Source organism: Myotis nattereri (assembly GCF_964212035.1).
Source record: "Myotis nattereri genome assembly, chromosome: 4".
Lineage (NCBI taxonomy): Eukaryota > Metazoa > Chordata > Mammalia > Chiroptera > Vespertilionidae > Myotis > Myotis nattereri.
The window spans coordinates 10,499,638-10,524,328 of NC_138079.1; the positions used below are offsets into that span (position 1 = coordinate 10,499,638).

Here is a 24,691-nt window from a genome sequence, read left to right on the forward strand (position 1 = left end):
TAGGTTGGCCAGTACACTAACCATGTCAGACTAATAAATTGCAGGCAATGGCAGTGCTTACATACTGCTAAGCTCAGCTGAACAGAGTCTGATTAATCTTATTAAATGACTTTGAAGCCTTCTGTACAAAGAAGAAATACATGTATAAAACACATAGAGAAAAAAAGATGCACCAGAGAGTGTGCTAAGTGTTTTCAATCTTTATTAACATTTCCTGATCCATATCCCCTGTGACTTTGCAGGAGACATTCCCTGAGTTACATGGGCGGAGGTGTCCTTTGTAGGCATAAAGAAATGTCACTGCCTGGCCAGCGTGGCTCAGTGGTTGACCATCAACCTATAAACCAGAAGGTCACAGTTCAATTCTTGGTCAGGGCACATGCGGGCTCCATCCCCTGTGTGGGACATGCAGGAGGCAGCTGATCAATGATTCTCTCTCATCATTGATGTTTCTATCTCTTTCTCTCCTTCACCCTTCCTCTCTGAAATCAATATATATGAGTGTGTGTGTGTGTGTGTGTGTGTGTAAACAAAAAAGTAAAGGAATGTCACTGACACCAGAAGGGGCCTCTAATTTGCATATTCATGGTACACCGCAGGTGGACATGGTCACAGCTTTACTGTAAGGCTGGTCCCACTACCTGACAAAAGGGTCATTTACAGGAACTGAAACAAAAAATAATTTCCACAACTGAAAGCAAGAATTCCTCACACTAAAGGGGAATGTCTCTCAGTAACAGATAGGACATTAAAGAACTGCTTGAGTTCAAAAGACTGTTCCCAAGGAAACTCGAGAATCTCATCAATATTCCCTTTTCCGCGTTTGCAGCTTTGGAAACCATGCCACAGACTCGAGTGCTCACTTGGAGGGCCAGGTTCCTGCCAACACTCTTGGGATTAGAGGCGTTTATACACAAATGCCTGTGGCTTTAAAAAAAAAAGTAGGGAGGAGCCCTAAGTCTCTACAAGTTTGTTTACACCATTGTCATTCAGCGCCGCATCCCAGTAAACAGCAGTGGAAGTGCACTGGACATGGTGACCTACGGCCAGCTTTCGGGGGGACCCCCTCTTCCAGCCCCTCTCCCCAGATTTAGCATATTTACAATAGTGACTTGAAGACTGACCTAATCTCAGATGTATTGGAAAACCTCCCACCAACCAAGGAGTATTTAAATATTAGCATATGTTTTAACTTTCAAAATGACTTCCTCTTTATAAAATATCTGGCAGTTTCTCCTTTGCCAGAATATGTGAAAAATGGCAAATGTGAAAACATGGACTGTAAGAAAGTCATTCTGCCAAATTCTTCAGAGTATCTGGAGCTCAAAACACCTTTGGCCTTTCATCCCCTCACATCCACACTTAGCTTAGTGACAGCCTTAATTTTATTATTTCTTAGAAGTTTGTTGAGATTAAGAAATGCTTAGAGTGGTTATTAAAGTTCAGATTTCTGTGCATGCACCTCTTACCCACCCTGGGCAGTATTTCTGAATAGGACTCTTATCATTTGTATTTTGGGCAAACACCCTAGTTATTCTGATCATGGGGTCCATAGGCCCAAATTTGAGAAATACCTCACATTGGGTGTTATCAGCTCTTTCAAATCTGGCCTCTTTCTCCATTTGCTTCAAGCCCCTTTTCTCTCTTTCTTCCTTCCTTCCTTCCTTCCTTCCTTCCTTCCTTCCTTCCTTCCTTCCTTCCTTCCTTCCTTTCTTTTTCTTTCTTTTTCAAAAAATATATATTATTGATTTTTTTGCAGAGAGGAAGGGAGAGGGACAGAGAGTCAGAAACATCGATGAGAGAGAAACATCCATTCAGCTGCCTCCTGCACACCTCCCACTGGGGATGTGCCCGCAACTAAGGTACATGCCCTTGACCGGAATTGAATCCAGGACCCTTCAGTCGCAGGCCGACCTTTTATCCACTGAGCCAAACCGGTCAGGGCAAGCCCCTTTTCTAAGTACTTGTTAGAGGAAGCTTATTTTTATTAAGAGAAATGGGTAGGGGCTGGATCTCAAATAGAATGTCTTGGTAGCCATTCTATTGCTAGGAAAGTTTCAAAAGCCTCCTGTAGATTTGCATGGACCTAAGCTATTTGCCTGGTCTCAGAGCACAGAAGTAGAAATCTTTGCATGACACCAGGGCTGGTGATTGATCCGTAGCTCTAGCTTGCTCACTGTGCTCCACCTAATCCCAGGTCAACCTTTTAACCTCATCCCTTGCAGCAAAGCACTATTCCTGATCTCACCCACTTTCCCAGTATCACCACCATTACCTCTCTTCTCAAATTACCATGCCCGGCATTCTGTTAACAATGAATGTTAAAGAGAAAGAGTGAGCTCATAGCACTAAATGAGGAGATGCTACTGCCAGCCTCAGCTTGGACAGTGCCCCTTTACTAAGACAATGCAAAACATTCACCTACTGTCTACAACTTCATAGCCCTGTTGGTGTGAGAAACTAATTTTCTGTAAGAGGAAATGCTAGTTTTAGAATCATGCTTTTTTCCCCCAGGGTTTAAAATTCAAGTGATATAAATAGCCATGATAATAAATTTTGAGAGAGTTGCACTATTATGGAAACATTTTTAGATGCGAGAAGCTGAACCGTAGGATGCTATGTGAATTTTATCCATAGTGAAAGGGGATAGATGATAAAGGGTTTCAAGGAAAGCAACAAATGCCCACCACCTTCAACATATTTAAACATTGAAATACTTCAGAGAGGGCACTCACATTTTAGTTGTACTATTACCCACTTATTAAATTGAGCTTCTATCACCCTTAACTATAGAGAATCCTCTTTAGTTGGAAAGGTTCTTATGGGTTTAGCATGCAACTTCACGGGAATGACTCTTGGACCAATGAGGAGAAAGAGAACAACTCCCCCTAATCCAGATTGAATTTATGACCCAATGAAAAAACAGACCACCTATCTAGCCAGGTTCTGCATAAACAAAGTCATTGCTTTGTTCTTGTAGTGCCCAGCAGTCAAGGTACTATGTGCAAATGCACAATGCTTTCAAACAATGTTTTACAGGTAGTCATTTAAACTAAAATGTAGACCAAACTAAAATGTGAAGTTCTATTATGAGCCTGATACTCTGTTAGATATCTCGACATAAATTATTCTAATCTTCATTCATCAGATGAAGACTCAGAAGCACAGAGAGCTCTCAATCACACAATTCATAAGAGGTGGGTAAAGTGTTTGAACTTTATCCCTACTTCATGCTTTCTATATAAGATACTGTTTTGGCAGATTATCCTTAATTTGGACCACATAAAGCTGTCATGCATTATGGTATTAGTTTCCTATGGCTGCTGTAACAAATGACCCCAAAGTTGGTGGATTAAAACAACAGAAATTTATTCTTTCATGTCCTAGAAGCCAGAAGTCCACTGGACTGAAATAAAGATGTCAGGGTCTGCAGGGAGAAATCAGTCCTTGCCTCTTGGAACACATTCCTTGACTCAGGAGTCTTCTTCTGTCCTCAAAACCAACAATATAACATCGTCAAATCCCTCTCTTTGCTTCCATCATCAAATTACCCTCTGTTTCCTGTGTGTATGTCTAGACTTCTACTACCTCTATCTTATAAAGACATTTGTGGTGGTATTTGGGGCTCATTTGTATAATCTAGGATACTCTCTTTGTCTCAAAATCTTTAATTTAATTCAAAATGGAAAACTTAACTATATAATGTTTTATATGCATAAATTTACTATAGAACACTCATAGGTTCCAGGGTTTAGACCTGATATCTTTGGATATGTGTTATTCATCATACTATGGTCTGTCTTCTGGACCCCCAAATTCACATCCATCCCATATTAAAATAAAATACATTCACCACCCCATCCCAAAAAGTTACCACACATTACAGCATACACTCCAGTCCAAAATCTCATTTAAATAGCATCAGTTCAAAAATCCCAAATCTCATCATCTAAATAATCTACATCAGGTATGGGTGAGACTCTGGCTAAGAATCATCCGGAGGTAAAACTTTTCTGTTCTGGATCTATAAAACTATAAAATAAGGTATCTGTTATAAAACACAATGGTAGGATAGGCACAGTACAATAATCACAGACATTCCCATCACAAAAAAGGGGAAAATGGAAGGAAGAAAAGCCTCACCCATCTCAACAAATTTCAAAATCCAGCAGGACAAATTCAATTATGTTCCAAGGCCTGGTAATGGCCTGATGTGGTCCTATTCTCTGCCTCTGCACTTGTGGTTCTGCCCTCTGGGCCCAAGGCTCTGCAGTCACCATGATCCTTCCTTTTGCTTGAAAGCTCCATGTGTCTGCAGCTGAAGAGTTTTACCAGCCTATTTGCTGTCTATAGAATTTTGGGAGTCTGGCATCTTTCTTTCATTTTGTCCTAACTCTGCCTTTTTCAGAATGAGCCAGCAGTGTTTCTACTGATATAACATTCTAAAGAAGCTTGTGGATCTCCTGTGTATATCACAGGCCTTCATGTCAGTAGACAAGAGGGTCCTCCTGAGACCTTTCTTGGATAATCTCTATTCCTAGCCTTCGTTGAGATGGCAGGGGGAACCCATCTGTCACATGCCTAATCTCCGCAGCACTAGCATAAGGCCATGCAGCCACATCCCTGACTTTTTCTTTAGAGTTCTTTCCTAACAGTAATTCTCCTACTGTGCCTCTTTGGTAATCTGGATCGCCTGAGAATTTCCCAAATGATCCGGTGCTGGTTCTATTTTGTTTAACACTTCTTTCTCCACTTTACCTCTTTCCTCTCAAGTTTTGCTCTAAGCAACTAGAAGAAATTAGGCTTCATCATCCATCAAATCTCATCAGCTAAATTTCCAAGTTCATCACTTCCAAGTTCTGTTTTCCACACAACCATAAGACACAGTTCAGCTGCATGTCTGCCACACTGTGACAGGGATTGCCTTTCTTCTAGTTTCCAGTAACATGCTCTCTATTCCCTCTCATCAGAAGCATGTTTAATATTCACATTTCTGCCAACATTCTGTTTATGACGCCGTATGTATTCTCTAAGAGGACACAGGCTTTCTCTCCGGTGCTCTTCGCTTCCTTCCGAGCCCTCAGCAGAGTGCCTCCAGTGTCCATGTTCCTACCGGAAGTCTGGTGAAGGCAATCCAGGCCTTTTCTATCATGTGCCTCAAAATTCTTCCAGCCTCTGCCCATTGTCCAATTCCAAAGCCACTTCCACATGTTTAGGTATTTGTTGCAGCAGCACCCCACTTTGAGTATCACAGTCTGTATTAGTTCCCTTTGGCTGCTATAACAAATTACCACAAAGTTGGTATCTTAAAGTAACAGAAATTTATTCTCTCACAGAAGCCCAATATCAGTTTCACTGGATCCAAATCAAGGAGATAATAGGGCCAAGTTCCTTCCATTGTTTCTCTCCTCTGCCAGCTTCTAGAGCCCCATTCCATGGCTCATGGCTCCTGCATCTGTCTTAAAAGCCGCAGCATTGCATCTATAAATCTCTCTTGCTCTGCTTCCGTCATCAAATCCCTGTCTGCCTTCTTTGTTTAGTTAGTCTGTCTCTGTATCTTATATAACAAGAACAAGTGATAGCATTCAGGGCCTACCTGGATAACTCAGTATAACCTCCTCATCTCAAGACCCTGAATTTGATCACATCTAGAAAAAATGGATCATATAAAGTAACATTTACAGGCTCCAGGGATTAGGACCTGATATCAGCATACTATATTCATTATCTCCTAGTAGGTGTACTCCTGGAATCTTGTCCTTAATCTAGAAAATGAGTATATTGAACTCATTTTCTAGATTAAGTCTGTGAGGGTAGGATAAAGACCTGCCTAGGATCGCACAGCAAATGTTTCAACACAGCGAACACTGAACCATATCCCTTTACTCCCACTCTTTGCAGCTCATTATTCTTCTTCTCTAAATGAATTACCAAGAATCGCTCATTTCTTAATTGTTACCAAATTACCCCGGAACCCAAATATAACTCTGAAACCATAAATAACTATCTCACAGCCAGCATCAATTTTAAAAAGGAGTCGAGTCCTCATTTATCTCCATGAACAGAGCCAATAGTAACCTTAGGCAAGTCAGAGAAACATGGGAAGCAATCCATTTCAAGGATTACACAATATTTCCATTCACCAGAGTGTATGAAATGAAGCACTTCACGTTCACTTGAGTAATGGTGGCCCTAACTCATTTTCTAAGTTCTCGGAATTGTGGAACTTAGAACTGAATGGAGTTTGTAAGACATATTTAACTTTAGTCATTCTTTTTCAGGTAGGTAGTGTATTGAATCACACTTTCCAGACCAGGTGGAAAAACTGAAGATAGTCTGGATGACCTGGGTCAAGGACATGCACTTATAAAGAACAACGTACTAGATAAATACATAGAGAGGAGGCATTATATGCCAGACACTGTATTGAAGGCTTGTATGCAAAGATCAATGTGGTAAATCCAGTCTTCACCCTTAACAAGCTTTCTGTGTGTAAGGAAACTGCACTGGGAAATTAATCTAATGTGAGAATATGTTAACATATTAGATGCAGGTGTCGGGAGCACAGGTCTTGTGGGACAGTATGAGTGGTCAGGAAGGCTTTCTAGAGATGACATCTAAGTGACACCTGAAAGGAAGGAGTACTGGGGACGATGAGGGCAGGAACATCACCCCAGCCAGATCTAGTCGTGTGGCAAAGGCCACACACGAAGGAGAGGCACGTCCTGGAGCTAAAATCAACTCAGTGTGTCTGTAATGGGGAGTGTCATAGACATGAGGCGGCAGGGGGTCGGTAGGGAACAAATCATATGGGCCTTACATCACAGGCAAAAAAATGTAGCTGTTATTCCGAAGACTTTGGGAAGACATTCAAGTATTTAATAGGAAACCAGCCTGTGTAGATTAGACTTGTGCCTTATGCAGACCAGACTGGCTGAGACTAGGGTGAATCTGTAATGGGATATTTTGAGAGGGAATAGGGGGCTGTTAATAATATGCTAGAACAAGAGGTGCACACTGAGACTGTCCCAGGCACACCAGGACAGAGGGTATGCCAGCTAAGGCTGCCCTGGGTGGGAATCCTGACTCACTCACGCTGACTATAGGTATATACCTGCAGTTGGCACCAGAACTGGTAGACTCAATTTTCTCATCCACATACAGTATGGTGGTAACAATGATTATTTTACCCACTTCACATATTTTTTTTTCGGACAACCAACTGATGAAAACATTAAAGTGCTTTATAAACTATAAAATAGAGTAAGGCGCTAGAACATCAATTTTCTGTCTAAATGTTTTGTTTAGCCCTTGACTTAGATATCTTTGCAGCAAATGGTATAATTACAAACAACACAGTAGTCATGGCCTAAATCAGTAAACAGAGCGAACACGTCTGTGCTCTTAACATGTGCCAGGCCCCACATGGGACTCTACATTTATAGTCTCATGTGCAAATTTACAACCCGCCCCTTCCAAGAGTGATTGAGTGGGGGAGGTAATATTGTCCTCACTTAACGGGTGCCGAGACCAGGGCTCAGGGAAGAGTTTGTCCAAAGCCACACAGTGTTAGAACCCAGCTTCTGCGTCGAGAAGTTTGTCTCCAAAGCTCTAGGTGTGAACAGGGGACGCAGTTGCATAGCGGGCTGTCTATATCCTGCTCCTACTCTTTTAAAAACGTAAGTCCTTAAGTCTACTCTTTTGCAAGATGAAGAGCTGTAGTGCACTGCGTTTCTTTTTCTACTCACCTAAACCAAGTAAATCTGAGACACTTTAGAACAAGAATGACAAGAAAAAGTACACATCGGGAGCAGGTAACTGAAGCCTCTGTAGTTCCCTTTGGGAACCTGCTGTGCAGGGCCAGACCTCTTCCCAGTGAGGTGTGTGTGTGTGTGTGTGTGTGTGTGTGTGTGTGTGTGTGTGTTTAACTTCTGCAGTAGGAACTCTTTTACATTTTAAATTTATGACCATTTAGCAAATCAGGGATGCTAAAGATGATAGTATATCAGAGCTATTTTTCAAGCTTCACATATACAATGAGTTTTTTGTTGTTGTTTGCCAAAGTACAATTTGAATATATTTAGGTTACATCAATTGTATTGCATTTTATATCCTTTTCAAATATTCCTCTGCTTTCTCTTTTTATTTTTTTATTCTTTACTTCAAACAGCAAAATAAATAAACAAGGCTGATTTTAAGTGCTAACCGTGTTCATGTAATATTTTAGCCCCCCCACCCCCAAATCAAGTTGTCAAACCTATAGTTTTTTACATGTACTTTGCTTACAGTGTACTTTGCTTTTTACTCCGTAAGCTACCCCCCGGGTTGGGAAATTCTGCTCCCTCCGGTGGCCTGCCTGCTGTTTCCTGAAACATCACTGAAGCTTCTGTGCTTTCTGAAAGGATATTCTGATTCCTCCCTTCTTATCAGAGTCTATGACTCGCTGAAGCCCCTTATCCTCAGCGTGACCCTCCTCCCGTCGTCTCCCCTCCCTCCCTGCAGGCTGCTGTCTTCTGCTCTGCTTCTCTGGCCTTTAGTGTAAACGCCTCTATCATCTCCCAGCTCCCTGGGAAGTTCTCCTGTCTCCATCTCTGGTTTGCAAACTCTTGGAGGGCCTGGGCTGAAAGGAGAAATAAGACACTTAACTGCCGCATTTACTGAAAGCGGAGCAACTGTGATAATCCTGCTTCAAAACCATACTGTAACTTGAAATATTAGATTTCTTCCGCAATATTTTAAAATGGAATCACTTTTCCTTTTATGCAGTAATCCGTCGTCTCCCAACCTCCACAGTTCCCTGCTTTGCGCTTATTTTTGTTGCTCCTTTCTTTTGTTCTCTTTTATCGCTGTGTCCTTGAACACATTTGTATCTTCTTTATTTCCAGCTCTTCACTCTCTCCTCAGGTGACTTTCAATATTCAAACATCTTCTACCAGCCTCTTAATGAACCAGACTTCTCTTTCCTCAGAACTTCAGAATGTTATAAACACTGCAATTCCAAATCTTCAATAACTTCAGAAGCTCTAATAGTTCCCTTTCTAAAAAATGCCAGGTGTGGGCGTCATTCCTGCCACTTTCTTCAATCCCAGTATGTGTAATCCCCGCTTCAAGTCACGCAGTTGCTTTTCTGGTGCTTTCCTTTAGTAGTTTCTTTTTTTTATAGCAGCCGCTTCATGGGGGCTTATTATGCGCCGGGCACCATTAAGCTATTACACGCATTAACTCGACTCCTTCAAACTTTCCCCCAAGCCCCAGGCTCAGTCTGTCTCTTCTGTACCTTTGGGGGCGACATCAAACTCACCCCATGCAGTTCCCATCTCCCATCTCCCCCTTCCAAAGGTTTCTCTAGCCGTGTGGTTTGGAGCAGTTCCCAATTGTTTTCTTAGGGAACCCTACCTGTTTCTCCATAGCATTTATCCCCAATTCCCATCATGCATCTTTTTGTGTACTTGCTGATTTTTGACACTGTAGGAAAGCTCTGGGGGGCAAAGGCAGCATTGCTTTTAGCACTGCATGTAAGTGTCACAGTATCTGGCATGAAGCAGGCACTCAGTACATTTCTGTTGAATGAATGAGTGGCCTTACTCAATCTTTTCCACGTAGGAAGGAGGTAGGTACCATGAATATCCTTGTCTTACCAATGACACTTTGCCCACCTACTACACAATCGTCTGGCAGTTTGGAGCCTCAGATGCACCCACTTTTGTGTCTTCAAAGCTCCCTTTCAACCCCTGTCCAGTCTTGTGATCCCTTTTGATGAAAGTCCACACTGCAGCTCCTCCACCCGTCCACCTCTGGCAGGCGCTGGGACTTCACTGTCCTTACTCCGAAATCCCGTGCCTGGGATTACTCCAGCGGGATTCCTTTTAGATCACAGGTTCTCATTTCAGTTCATTTAACAGCCATGCACACGCCAGGGCTTGGGTTATATTTCCCTCACACCTTTCTTGTCATGTCAGCCCCGGTGCAGTGCTACTCATTAGCTTGAGTTCTTTCCTGGGAGTTCAAAACCCTTGTCTTCATCACTCCCGCCCAGCCTCTCCTCCTCCTCCACAGACTATGCTCTGGGCCTCTTCTGCTCTGCCTCTGGCTCCCAACATTCTAATAACATGCCCTTCCCCATCTCTCTTGCTTCAGCTCTAAAGCACTTCGGTAGATTTGTTCATCAAGTTTTTACACTGTAATCTGACTAACATCCCTGGCACTTTTTTTCCCATATTTGTGGAATCTTATTCTTCCACAGAGGTATCCCCAAAGGCCCTAAAAACCTGATTTACTACAGTGGCAATGGCTATTACTAATAACGTTATAAACAAATTTCACTAGAGATCATAAATAGTATGTAACTTAACATCCATGTGTTACCATTTTCTCCATGTCTCAGAATACTATTTTTTCTTTGAATAATTCTATCAATAAACCAAAACTATTGATAGCTATCGATAGCTTTATATAATTTGAAACCAAGGGTAGAAAGAAGCTTGGCTTTTAATTATTATCACAGTAACAACCAATGTAACATATGTAAATAGTCAGCTTCTACATATAATACAAATAATTCAGCAGTGTCAGGAGTTCTTCCTTGAAAGATGTGAACACAGGTAGGCGATTAATTCAAATTCTAACTGCTGTCGGTGTCTTGATACCTTTCTAATAAAGATATGTACATTTCTATATTGGGTCAGCCCCGAGTGTCCATGCATGTATCTTTTCAACTTTTCTCCTTTTAGCAGGGTTATACAGAGAAGCTTTATAATCTACATGAGGTTCTGGAAGTTGGAAAGACCTCTAAACTAGCATTCATCTTTTGTGAAATACATGATGACTAAAATAGAAGAGGAGTAACTGTCTGATTTCCTAAACCATCTTCACTTTCTCTCTCTTATAGGAGTCTAGGAAAAGGCAAAAAGATAAGGACATTGACCAAGTAGCTGGCAAGTGTTGCCTGTACTAAAACAACTTGAAAGAAAGTGGACCTGCAGGGAGAGTTATTGGGGAGGAAATAGTTAACCTGGAGGAAAAATGCAGAGTGATGACTTAGTAACCAGCCAGCCAGCATCCATTCTCAGAAGGTGCTTGCTGTGGGCTGTGAACTTCACTGGATGGCAATGCTGGCTGTAAGACATTGGCCAGTGTGCTGGGAGAAGGGAGAAGTCACGGAGATTCAAAATGAACAGAAGCTCCTGTTCAAGTCTATTGAACTTACATTGCTGAAGACTGTTAGGCTTGAATATTAACTATGTTGGATGCTACACATCCAAACACGGCTAGGCCACTGGCTCTCACTGTAACATGGGATGCTAAGCAATGATAATGATAACTTTTCCTGGCCTCAATGGGTTTAGACGCCAGAGAAAATAGGGGTGGGGGGAGAAAAGGCGAAGAAAAAGAATGGAGTGGTGAAGGGGCGATAAAGCGTCAGGAATTCAGGATGTCTTGGAGGCAGGGTTGTCACAGATGGTCGATATTTCAGAAGTAAAACTGCCTCAAGACAGAAGTATCAGTCAGAAGTCGATGGGTCTTGAATATGTCAAGTTATCCTCAAACAAGGCAATGACTCAAAAAAGTTTAAGGGTAGCCAAAACCGGTTTGGCTCAGTGGATAGAGCGTCGGCCTGCGGACTGAAAGGTCCCAGGTTCGATTCCGGTCAAGGGCATGTACCTGGCTTGCGGGCACATCCCCAGTAGGAGATGTGCAGGAGGCAGCTGATCAATGTTTCTCTCCCATCGATGTTTCTAACTCTCTATCTCTCTCTCCCTTCCTCTCTGTAAAAAATCAATAAAATATATTTTAAAAAAAAAAAGTTTAAGGGTGGCCCTGGCTGGTATGGCTCAGTTGGTTACAGCTTTGTCCTGTGCACGGAAGCATCATGGGTTTGATTCCCTGTCAGCACACATACCCAGGTTGTGGGTTCATCTCTGGGGCTCATATGGGAGGCAACTGATGGATATTTCTCACATTGATGTTTCTCTCTCTCTCTCTCTCTCTCTCTCTCTCTCTCTCTCTCTCTCTCATCAATGAAAACATATCCTTGGGTGAGGATTAAAAATAAATAAATAAAAACACATTAAAAATGTTAAGGACGAACTAATATGGATGTTTTTCAGTGAAGCATGTAAACTCAAGGTCCTTGAGTGAAAATAATGATTATAGAAAATACCGTTTTAAAAATGTTCTTAATTTTGTAGGGTTAACTATTACTATTTAGATCTAAGTTGCAGTTAAACCAGACTGTTCATAATTAAGTAGTTTAATTGTTAGGTTTTTTTTGTTGAGGATTACTTGAAGTTGGGGATATACGACTTAATACTTTACCTCCTCGATTCTGATGAACTAAATGATTCATTAATATCTCCATGTCATTACTCATTGTAGGAAGCATGCCAGACATTCAAAAATTCCTCATTAATGATAACACACATACTGACAGATTAGATATAGGTGAAGCTGGACAGATTTAGGGTGAAGAATTATTAGGCGAGCTATAAAACGAGGCCATGCTCTGGAGCTGGCGCGATGGATCTATCAGATGGTAATTGGATGCACGTGTGAGCAGCAGTAAAAAGTCACTGTCCAGTTGTCCACCTTACATGGGAATCTACTCTGTGTGTCGTCTTTGATTTATTGTTCCAATTAGAACACAATGTTCAAAGAAAGAACACAACTGACCTGATTTAAAAGCCAGGGAGCCTTGAAGACCATTATTTTGTGGGTAACCTGGCTCCCTTTTAGATATCTTGAAACTTTCTATTTGTGTAAAATCCGTACTCATTAAATACTTGGTTTGAAACGGATTCTGTAAAGCATCAACATTTTGTATTCGTTAATTCAGTAACAGAGTGTTGGAGGTGGCTTCCTAAGATGTAGCTATATTTTCTTTCATGAATATTAAAGGCACATTTCTAGGTCATTCCTTGTTATACTGACTGACAGACAGGGGAAAAAGTAACAGGCAGTGAAAAAAAAGAGTGCCAATTATGAAAAGTAAACAGTTTTAATCTGCAAGCCCAAGTAACAAACACTATTGGTCAAAAGGCAAACGCAAACAACCTTAAATCATTGCAATATACCGTGAAAATGATGGTACTTCTGCAGAAAGGACTTGAGACAAAATGAGGCTCATTACTTTTTCTAGACAAATAAAGCTGTATTCAAATTATATAAACATGAATCTCATGCACCATCGTACTGGAAAATTAAAAGAGAACTTTAATTTCTGGGCGGGGAATGCTAATATTTTACTGACTTACATTAAGCAAACATCAACTATTAATGCTGACAAATGTTGGAGAAGTAATACTAAAAACGTCATCTGAATTACTCTTCATTACAAAGTTCACAGAATTAATGTTAAGAGAGATTAAAATCACTTTGAACTAATACACATGCATTAATCTTCCTTCTGAAGCATAATAAAGAAATATCATTTGTACTACAATTTTGGATAAGCATATAGACGTTTAAGGCTTAGGAAAGATATAGATAGTCATAGGCAGCTCATAAATGTGAGGAACATTAGCTCCATTTCAAATGAGCTGTCAACTTTTTCCCCAACATTTTGGCTTGTGGAAAGTCGGACTTTTGGATAACAAATGAGGTTTGCCTCTGAACATTAAGGTAATTGTGCAGGAATTTAAAGTGCTCATTCATGTTCTACTGTAAGTTCATTAAACACTAAAAAGAATGATCTGGAATAAGACTCTTTGCTCTAAACTGGGTAGTAAAGATGTATAAGAAATACACATACAATGGGTTTCCTTTGTTCTATAAGATATGATTCTGTTAAATTCTGTGCTTAAACATCATTTTGAAAAACCTGTTGGAAGGAGTGGTCCATACATTTGGGTAATGGATTATGCCAGACCTAGGAATTGGTGTCTCTGAATTCTCATCCTCCAACTCTGGCATGTGATTTCTGCTGTTTTCTTGTGTTTGCTTTTTTTTTTTTCCTGGTAGATGGTTATAAATCAGGTTTATGAAGAGGAAACTCTCTGTAATTGTGTATTTTTAATGGATTTATGATAAAGCCATCAAAGTGGAGGGTCCATATGGTAGGAATGCAGTAAAGGTAACAGGACCAGTGTCACGTAAACATTAAATACAGTGCCTTCCACCTTCATAAATCCTGGGTGCTGTGATTAAATGCTCCTGGTTATAAATCATGCAGCCAAACTCTAGAAACAACCACATCTTAAATAAGACACCGGTGGAAGCCTTAAGTTGAATACTGGCTTTCTTCCCAGGAAACTGTTGTATTATTTTTAGGAGATAATATTTGAGTCCCTATTTTCCTCAACAATTATCTTCTCACTTTATTGAACTTCCTATAATAAGCTCCCATCTTGATTAAAAAGTAATTATACAAGCCTTTAATCCTAGACAGTAATCTTTCATTTTTATGTGGTAAAGTGCCTTTTTGATTTGCACACTCATTTAAAAGCTTTTTCTATCTACCTATTATCTATCTATCATCTATCTATCTAATCATCTATTTATCTATCTATCTATCTTCAGGACTCTTAAGATTTCCTCCCTTTAAAGCAGTGGTTCTCAACCTTCCTAATGCTATGACCCTTTAATACAGTTCCTCATGTTGTGGTGACCCCCAACCATAACGAAAATCATTTTCGTTGCCACTTCATAACTGTAATTTTGCTACTGTTATGAATCGTAATGTAAATATCTGATATGCAGGATGTATTTTCATTGTTACAAGTTGAACATAATTAAAGCATAGTGATGAATCACAAAAACAATATGTAATTATATATGTGTTTTCTGATGGCCTTAGGCGACCCCTGTGAAAGGGTCGTTCGGCCCCTAAAGGGTCACGACCCACAGGTTGGCGACCCACAGGTTGGCGACCCACAGGTTGAGAACCGCTGCTTTAGGGTCATATACCCAACGTTTCTGCAGCAGCCCAATTTTATACTGGTATTTACAATCAAATTATTTTATTACACATGGAAGCAATTAAACATTTGGCCCTCAGCTGTAAACAATTACTACATACAATGACATTCATGGAGTTTTCTTAAGTAGTCATGTATTTCTAATGCCCTCTGTTGAAATGAGTGAGATTGATGTATGTGTATTTTGTGTACCCAGAAGCAATTATATTCCCAAGCATAGTATCAAAAAGGGCATTTCACCTGGAGGATGCCCTAACAGAGCCTGATACCAGGGAGCCACCTGCAGTGATGCCTTTGATGTAGTTCATTTCGGTTCCACCATCATTTTACTACCGTTCCTATTTCACTCTGGAGAACCGTAGGTATTCATAGCAATTACGTTTTTGGGTAATTTGCTTTTTAGGGTCTGGGGTGTCTAATTCTAATATGTTGTTATCAGTGTTTTTAGTAGCAGAGAGGTAGAAAAAACAAGGAGGGATATAACCCAATAGACTTGAATCCCAGCTCTGCCAATTTCAAGTTGACGACCTTGGGTAATTTACTTTTATTCAGGCTTAGTTTTCATATTCAAAAAATGTGTGTAGTTATATTTAAATCATAGGACTATTATGAGTGTTAAATGATATATAGACTTAAAGAAATAGGGCACATACTACACAGTCAGTGCATACGGATTTTTCTATTGTATCCCATATTCCTTTTCTGGAAGGGCTCATATTCCATTTTGAGAATATCCATCATTCACTGTCTCATATCTAGGGTTCATTTTCTTTACACTAGACTCCCCTTTTCTGCAAGTGACAACCATGGGAGCAGGCCACAGCTGTTTTATTTATGTCCAGAAATAAGTCCACCAGTCCCAGTTGCAAGGGTACCTAACAGCTGTATCCAGCCTTTCCAGGAGGCCAGAACTGGAGCCGAGTGGTAATGTTTCAAGGGCAAAGCTCTAGATGTAAAGACTGATAAAACAAACCTAAATGAGCCTGAGCATGTCTAGTGACAGATACACCACAGCTATTCTAAATTATTCAAGCTTTCTCAGACTTCTAACAGGAGAAACATAATTCATCTCTGCTCTCCTTCATTCTGCTATCCTAAGTGGCCAAAAAGAAAAGAAAATACCCCCCCCCCATTATAATTATCACCCAAATTGAGAAGAATTTCTTTAGCACATATAATATTTTTAGAACCATCTAAATTCTGGGATCCAGCTTTGGAGGTAGAAGCTAAAATTGATTTTGCAATGCTTAAGGGTGATTCCCTTACTTCCCTTTTGTTAGCATTTTGCTGGCAACAAGCCAGTAAAACGGTTGTTTAATTATCCAGGACATCACAAACATGTAACCTCTTAGATAAGCTGTTACTGTATTTTAGCAGCCTTAACATTAGGGTCAAAAGTAACAAAGAAAATTAAGCTTCAAATAAGCAAACCTCAAAAGAACAGCTTTGTGTGTTGAGAATAATTAATAACTTGCTTAGGAAAATGTTACTGAAATGTGGTTTTTGGACAAGGAACTGACACTCTTCAGAGGTTAGATACCCTAATATTTAACAGGCTACCATTTGCTGGGCTGGCTGGCTGGTTACCCTGTAGGCATTGCAAAAGTTTGTTCACATATAATTATGCAACATTTAGACAATATCTTAATGATACCATGTAGTTCAGCTGAATCAGTCCAGCTGGGATTTGTAGCAGCATTCTGATTACCTGGCCACATGTGAAATTAAGGCTTTCCCAACCTCTACTTTTCACGTGCTATGTCTTCATACAGATGTTCTTGGAAAGCCTAAATTATTTATGGCTTTATTTAACAGAGTAAGACCCGCCCCCCCTTTCATTTTCAACCACTGATTAAGACTGCATTATGACATAGGATGCTTTAATTTTCACAAGGGCTATGAGTATACTTTATCATTTGGAAGAGATATTAATATATTTGGACAGTTAGAATAAAACATTTCCACACTCGTTTCTATGCAATGAAGTTGTATCCTTTTCTCTTTGTAGATAATTCTTTACTATAAAAATATAATTCAACCTGTACTCTGGAAATCATTTCACTAAACCATTAATCACACAGTGATCATTATTTCAGAAAATAGTCATTTAAGTTGCATAACTAAGCTAGTGTGGGTTGGTCCTTGCATCACATCATAAAGGCACTTAAAATATAGCAATAGCAAAATCAAGTTAGTGTCAGAAGAAGAAGAAGAAGAAGAAGAAGAAGAAGAAGAAGAAGAAGAAGAAGAAGAAGAAGAAGGAGGAGGAGGGGGAGGAGGAGGAGGAGGAGGAGGAGGAGGAGGAGGAGGAGGAGGAAGAAAGTTTGCTCAAGGGTAGCAGTCTAAAATTGTCTGATATTTCTTTGAGTTATCTTCCTGAAGTAAAAATATGAAGAGGAATTTCAGGCCATGAATATTATTTATTTTGACTTCTCAGCTCACTCCTCAGTAACTGTTTGGACCACTTCTTCCCCCTGGTCCTACCTAGATGACAGCACAACTATTGTTTTAGAAGTCAACAAAGGAATTAAATTTTCATCAACTAAAACATGCATATATAGTTTCTAGTTAATTCAGGTAACAATTGAAAAAAAGTCTATCATAAGTGACATTATTCCACCTGCTCTCTATAAATCAGAATGAAAAAATATATAGGCAATGGGCTTTTAGCATCTTTAGTATTAAACATAAAATGGAACACTTAAGAATCCTTCTACAAATATCATTACTTGTAAACATATTGCTAATTTTAGTAAATGGAAGCAGCAGCTGAGGAGGAATAGAAGTTAATGTTGAATGTATGTGAGTCCCCAAACAAGAAAACTAAGTCTTCATTCTTGTCCATCTTTGTTTAAAAAGAAAATGCTAAGTTCTGGTTAACTATCTTTCCCCATTCCTACCAGATACTTTCTGGGCCAAGGAATCTTGAAATGTATGACCCACGAATTTAAGTCAGCTGGCAAATAATGTTTCAAATTCCCAAACAACTGACACAAAAAGGTCCCTTTAGAAAGGTGACTTGAGAGTACCATGGAGATAAGGCTAAATGGTCATTAAAGATGTTCAAACGTCTTTGTCTACTGTCTTCAGTGCGCCATTACATAGCCTGAGGATCCTTTCAAAAGGCCATCAATAGAGGATGAATAAGTCTCACCACTTGAAAGTAACTAGGAAAGGAAGCCAACAGAGTAATCTGCTTTGCTGGACTGATTCAAGAAGAGACACAATATCCACTCTCCTCTAGTCCTTCTCCCGCCCCCTCCCGGCCCACACCCCTGCAAGAAAGAAAGAACAAGAGCTAAGGGAGGAAAGAAAGAAAGGGGGGGGGGAGGGAAAGAAATCCAGACATCCAGGGAATAATGTGCGCTAAGGAGAAAAACCTCATCCTAGCTAGGGGATAAACGACAGCCATGGAAACGGACTTATGACTTTTACTTTGAAAATAGAAGGATGACAATGGAATTTGTGTGAGGTCTGTGCGAATCCAGCCCCAGATGTTCGCAAGGCTGTAGTAGTCGGGCTCTGCAATATGAGAGGTTTCAGAAGAAACAGTACAACAGGACACCACAAAGCAGCGCATATGCTATTGACAACGCAGACATGAGCATCATGTTACCCGGAGAGAAGGCAGGCCCGGGACTAATAGCGGTAGTGCCGGAAAAGCCAACTTCATGGACTGCAATCACTCAAGGCAACATGGGCGACACCCCCGCTCCCCCCACCCCCCCCCCCAAAAAAAAATCAAAGCCAGAAAAATGCTACCGCTCCTATCTAGAGAGATGGTGGGTAACGGGATGGGGGTAGGAGCAAGGGCAATGGACTTTTCTTTCTTAAATAAAGTTTCCATAAAACCCGGATAATTGTCAGCAGCTAATTCTTTTCAGCTTGAGGAAACTGTCCCAAAACTCTTCATAAGATTGCCAGCGAAAAGAAACACAGTGTTTACTTGAGCCATTTCCAGCAGGGAGGGGAAGGGGACCTTGGGGTGAGGTAGGGCAGGGCGATGGAGACAGACAGGGGCATCCGTGCGCAGCAACAACTCCCGGGTGTCCACCCGGTGACGAGCCCAGAGACAGGGCGTGTAGGGTGACCAGGCGTGGGGGTGTGTGTGGAGGGATCCCCGCGGGGAGGGGTGAGGCAGCACAATGTATACACGGGGCGGGGGGGGGGGGTGTGATTTAGTGTGAAAGTATCCCACTTAATCATTTTACAGGGGTTGGGGACGTAAATATTTAGCTGGCCACATCTGGAACAGATTTCCCCCCGCGGGTGGGGGTGGGTGACGGAGGGAGACAGCGCGCCTGGTTACTTACTGTAGGGGCAGTTCTCCTTCTTGGTCCCGCTGACCTTCCCGTTCTTCTCGATCTTGAGAAAGTACTTGGTGAAGGAGAAGAGCTTTCTCCAGCGGACATCGCCTTGGAGGTGGTTGTAGCTCCGCACATGCCTCCCCGCACTGGGAGGAGAGGAGAAGGAGGAGGACGAGGAGGAGGAGGAGGAGGAGGAGGAAGAGGAGGAGAAGGAGGAGGACGAAGAAGACGAGTTGGTGGCCTCTGGTGGCACCATGTCCTGCCCAAGGGCTTGGCAGGTGGCGGGGACGGAAGACACCAGGAAGAGCAGCAAGAAGCAGCAGCAGCAGCGGCCGGGCAGGTGGGGCGAGGCGGAGGCACCATGTGTCAGTTCCCATTTCCACATTGTACTGGAACTCGCGGCGCTGGGAAGGGGCTTATCAGAAGGAACATGCTGGAAGGGTGAGACCCGGTGCGAGGCAGGGAGACAGCTGGAGGTGGCGGCCGCCGCTTAGCTGCCTCCTCCGGGAGCGGATCTGGCCAGAACTGAATGCACCACCATCCATAACTCCTCGCAAGGGCCGCCGCCTCTCCTCGCCCCCGTCCCGGTCCCCTCGGGCTCCGCCGCCGCCGCGCGCCCCTGCCGTCCCCGGGGGAAGCGTGGCCGTGGGTGGCCGCAGTGGCGCGGGTGCTCTTGGTCCCCAGCGACCTTCACTCCCCCAGGAGTTACTTTGTTCTCCTCTTCACTCCTTGCTTCACCATGTTAGATGGAAAAAAAAAAACAGTCTAAAAAAAACAGATGACAGCCGGTGAACAAAACCCACGGGGCCGGGGGGAGGCTGGGGAGAGCCTGCGCGCCCGGGACGCGCCCTCGGGCCCCTGTCCGCGGAGCCCAGCCCCTAGACGGCAGCACCGCGCGCGCCTCCGGGTGTCAGCGCTGGGGGCCGGCGCCCGCTCGCTCGCCTCGCCGCCGGTGCTGCTCCCTCTCGCTTTCTCTTTTTGGCGGCGCCGGTGGATGGGAAGCGCGCAGAAAGTCGCTTCTTGTTCGGGGGGACGGCGGTGGTGTTTTGTTGAGCCCCGTGGCCCTCCCCCCTCCTCTGCAGAGCCGGCTTGTAAACAGGTTGAAGCCGAGTCGAAATGTCAGGGATTCTGAGCCAGAGGGGGGCTCTGCCTCTGCTGGTCAAACCTCATTTGCAGGGTGGAGAGGCAGGGGGAGGGGGTCAAGCGGCGGTGGGACATCTGAAACCCCGGGCTGCTGGGAACGCCAGCGAGAGGGCGGAGGGAGGGGGCCGAGAGTGGGGAGCCGGGCCGCGAGGGGCAGGGAGCAGCTGCCTCCGCGGGCTGGGGGTCTGGGGGGCGGCGGGTCCTCTCCCCGCGCCCCGGCCGTGCAGCCTCCGCCCGCTGCGCCTCCAGCTCCGGCGAATTGCAGCGAAGGCGCCCCTGCGCTCCCTGCGCGGGCCACCAGCCCGGCCGTGTCCTCCCTCGGGCTTTCCCAATGTTGCTGCCTCCCAGCCTGAACCAGTCCCCTCCGGGGAGCCCCTTTCTCACTTGTTTTCCAGCCTAGGATTTTTTCCCCTCCCTTTTGGCAGCGAAGTACTTGAGAGCCACCTGGAGCCTGGTGCTTGGCTGACTTTTTCCCTCCCCCTCTGGCTCCCAGGAGGAGGGAGGGCTGGGGGAGAAAGAAGATGCTGAGGACAAACCCTCCGGACCAGCAGCGGGTTGTAAACGGGTCGGTCGCAGCGAGCAGGGAAAAGGGAGACCTAATGAGCTTCCTGTCCTCCTCTCTGCCAGCGTCCGAGGAGGTCTCCGCGTTAATGAAGCTCTGATTTCTCCCTTCCGTTGGCGAAGGAAAGAGTTCACACGTTGCCCCTCTCCGCCTTTTAAGCTCAGGGAGATTTATCGTCACCCTTCAAAGCCTCCTCTCTGGGCGCAAATGAAATCGGGGACCCCAGTGACGGACCTGTAACTGCTGAATCCCGCTCACACTTCAAAGCAAACGCGCTTTATGGAGATGGCGCAGGCTTAACCACACAAGCTGGCCACGACTCTGCTGTGCTCTTTTCCATGCCATTTCCTCCGCACTTTGCCATAAAGGGGCGTTTTCTTGCCTCTATCTTCCAGTTTAAAGGGCTCTGTTTTACAATGTGGCTCTGCACGACCACTCTCTGCCTTTCCCACACCCACCGCCCCACAACTCCCGCATCGCTCACAGAAACTTGCACGAAACCCAGGGAAACGTCCTAACCAAGTCCTCAGTGGGCAAGTCTTTGGACAAGAATTCAGAGTCACAAAAAGAAAGACTGTGATCCTCTGTCCCAGTCAGTAAGAGACAGTTCCTACGGGATCACAGCTTTAAGGATTACTTTAAAGTATGGACAGTATGCCTGGAAGGAGTGGCTAAAGACGTAGCGTATATTCCTATTCTGTAAAGCAGTTGAACATTTGTATCAGGTTGAAACATATGAAATTGTCAATTTTTTATGGGTTTTCACCCTCCCCCCCCCCCAAACTGGCAACTTCATATGGTCTCACCTAATATTTAAACTGCTATTCTTGGAAGAAGAGTAACTTCAAGCTGAACTTGAGAGTTTGACCTCTACTACTATGATTTAGAGGGAACTAGTCAGAAGAGCTTGTGTTTGCACAAAGGAGCCTGAATCCCTATAAGGTGGAGTGGCCGCAGTCTTCATTGTGAATAGAAGATGCAGAGAAGTTAAAAATCTTGCTTCTGAGATGGGCATCGGGAATGATTGCCAGTTATGTTGTTTAGCGACCTGAAAAGGGACTTTACACGCATGCCCTTATATTTCCCTGCGCACTCGGAGCCTTTGAAAGAGCACCACTGAATGCCAGAATCAAAGATGCTAATTGCATTATTTATAGCCCATTGCAATGCACATTCAGAAGATTTTGACAATATGGTGAGCACCACACTTTAATTTTGAAAATTTAATATAATTAGCTCTGATTTCAGTAGCTTTTAATTGAGGGGTTAGGCAAATAAAGAGCATACGTCAAACAAATCTTGTTCTTTCAGGACAGCACGGATATTTAAAAATGAACTCAGTGCTAATTTCAATTCTCTAGTTCACAGTTTTGTACTTGAGCTGACAAATGCCTGAGAGAAAGGGTGGTGTTTCGAAGGGACTGGAGTCTCAGCCCAATTGTTCCGCAGAATCCAAATGTTTGAATTGACAACTAATTAAAACTTCATGTTTTCTAAAAAATGATGTTTGATGAAACCATACAATAAAAATTCTGTCGTGAAAAGTTAAAAAACACAAGAAGTTATTATTCTGAGGTTTCTCTACACTGGGCATCAACATTATTGATGCCACTTGAGATCTCTTTTTTTATTTTATTTATTTACAAGAAACACCCCACCCCCACCCCAAAGGGAGTCCCTCTCTCTCCCCCTCCCCTCTCTCTCTTCCCCTACCAATTTCTGCACCAGTGGAAGAAGCTATTCAGATCTTTAAGGTAGAGCTTTCCTTATTTTATTCTGTCTGAAATGGGGAAACACACGCCCTCAAAACTTCCATATTAAAAGCTGTTTCCAGCAGGTGCGCTATTTAAAACTTCTAGAGCCCTTTCTCCGCCTTTCTGTGCAGCGCGATGACAGGAAGGGCATTTACAAAACAGCCCAAAGGAAAAGCTGACATAGCTTTTTAGATTATATCTCATTCTTCTTTTTCTTTTCTGTACAGCCTTTCTTTCCTAGCACAGCCGAATCCCTAAATACTCCGCTGCCGGCATTGTTAGGTCACCTCTTGGGTTAGCTAGAGAAAGCCTGAGAAAAGTCCTGCAGGAGAGATGCTCTATTTAACGGAATTCAATCTCTCCCAATAGATTTGAATCACTAACATAAATGTATGAATGTAGATTATATCTCTGTAATGAGGCCTGAATCATTCTCAGTTACTTCAAAGGGCTGAAACCCTACCTTCCTTTTTTCGCAGCAATAATCAGCTCTTAATGGGTTCCTTTATTAATTGTTTCTCTGCAGCGATTGAAAAGGACAGTACAAGCTTCAGATGAGAGTGGGACCTACTCATGCTAAGAGGCTGTTTTTCTCTTTTTTTCCCCAACCTCTGGAAGGCCTGCTTGATTTCTATGCCCTAAACAGATTCAGTAATATTAGGCTACATCTTGATGTGGGGGGCAACTAGATGTGGCCTTTTGTTCAGTGCGATTACTTGAGAAATGACTGAGGCTTTTAAAAGTGAGGCCACGGCACCAGCCATTGAAGAGTCTTAAAATGTGGCTGTGGAACCTCAGACCAGCCGTTTGCATTGCTCCTTGCAGATCCTGCGGTAGCAACTCCGTTGGAGCTGTTTATGTTTTAAGTCTGTATGTCCTGGATTCTTTCTGCTCCCGGGTGCTATCTGTGGCTCAGTGACAGACGCGTGTCCAGTTATGTGTGATGCTATTGGCAGTGTCAGTAAACTGCTTCAAATGATAACCAAGTCAGGTCAAAAGCCGGCCAGGCTGCTCCACGACGTAGACATGTGCAGGCCTCATTGGTGAAACATGCAGTGTAGCCCTTACAGGGATGTGAGTGAGTGGGCAGCCCAGGATCCCTCTGGGATGTGGAAGATGCCAGTTTTAAGGCATCTCTGGGGCTTGTGGTCTTCCCAGGATGCAACTGGAGATGATGCTTAGAGCTAGTGACATTGGGGGTAAATAAAATAGTGATAGCTTATTATTTTTTTAGTTAGGCATTTCTAGTGAAAGGACAAGAGGTCTTACCTCACAGAGAGTAAGTAGTGCAATATTTCAAAGCCATGGGAGTATTAGAAATAACTAAATTCATCTCATTCATGTTAGAGATGAATGAAATGAACTGATGCCCTCATCAGTCAGTGTTAGAATGAGTTTAGAGCTCAGGTGCTGGGCTCTAGGCTGTTGTCCTGAATTTTTTAAGCACCTGTTTTGCTGTTCTATTTCCTCTCTCCACCCTGCCTGCTCCTCTTTTCGTTATCACTGACCACTCATCGCCTCAACATATCTTAGATGCTGGGGTAGAAGTGATAGAAAGGTTAGAAGGTTTTACTTATAGAGAAAAAAAAACCAATATATCTTTGCTGCAATAAATTAACAGAGAAAAGTAATACAACAATTTAGTATTGAATTATTAAGTATTAGCTGATTAGCTAAATACATAGTGACGCATATTTGGCAAAGACACATATTTTATCAAAGCTTGTGAAATGGAAACAATTAGAAAGCAAGACATAGCACACATTTTCAGAATATTCAAGGATTTTTTTTCTATATAATGTCAATTTGTAAGTTCTCCTCCAGAAAATGTATGGCATCTTCTAGAAAAGTAGATTTATAATTTGATTCTACTTTTTGTATTTGCATATTAAATTTCCATAAGGTAGGATGATATTTCAAAGAACAGATATGGGCTTATATGTTATTTTGCAAATTTTAAAATTATCCACTCATCACTGATGGGCACTTGGGCTGTTTCTGCATCTTAGCTAT

The 24,691-nt window shown here is 42.7% G+C and overlaps 1 protein-coding gene across 1 annotated transcript in view; it reads right to left on the reverse strand.

Annotated features, from left to right (window-relative positions):
* The window catches only part of FGF10 (fibroblast growth factor 10), a gene marked incomplete at its 5' end in the record, with an annotated part of 80,571 nt that extends 60,967 nt beyond the window's left edge, over positions 1 to 19,604 (reverse strand). Inside the window, one exon of the mRNA XM_081090216.1 lies at positions 19,226 to 19,604. Within this exon, the coding sequence (XP_080946342.1) occupies positions 19,226 to 19,604 (379 nt within the window). The remainder of the gene's footprint in view (positions 1 to 19,225) is intronic.
* Positions 19,605 to 24,691: the final 5,087 nt, after the last annotated feature.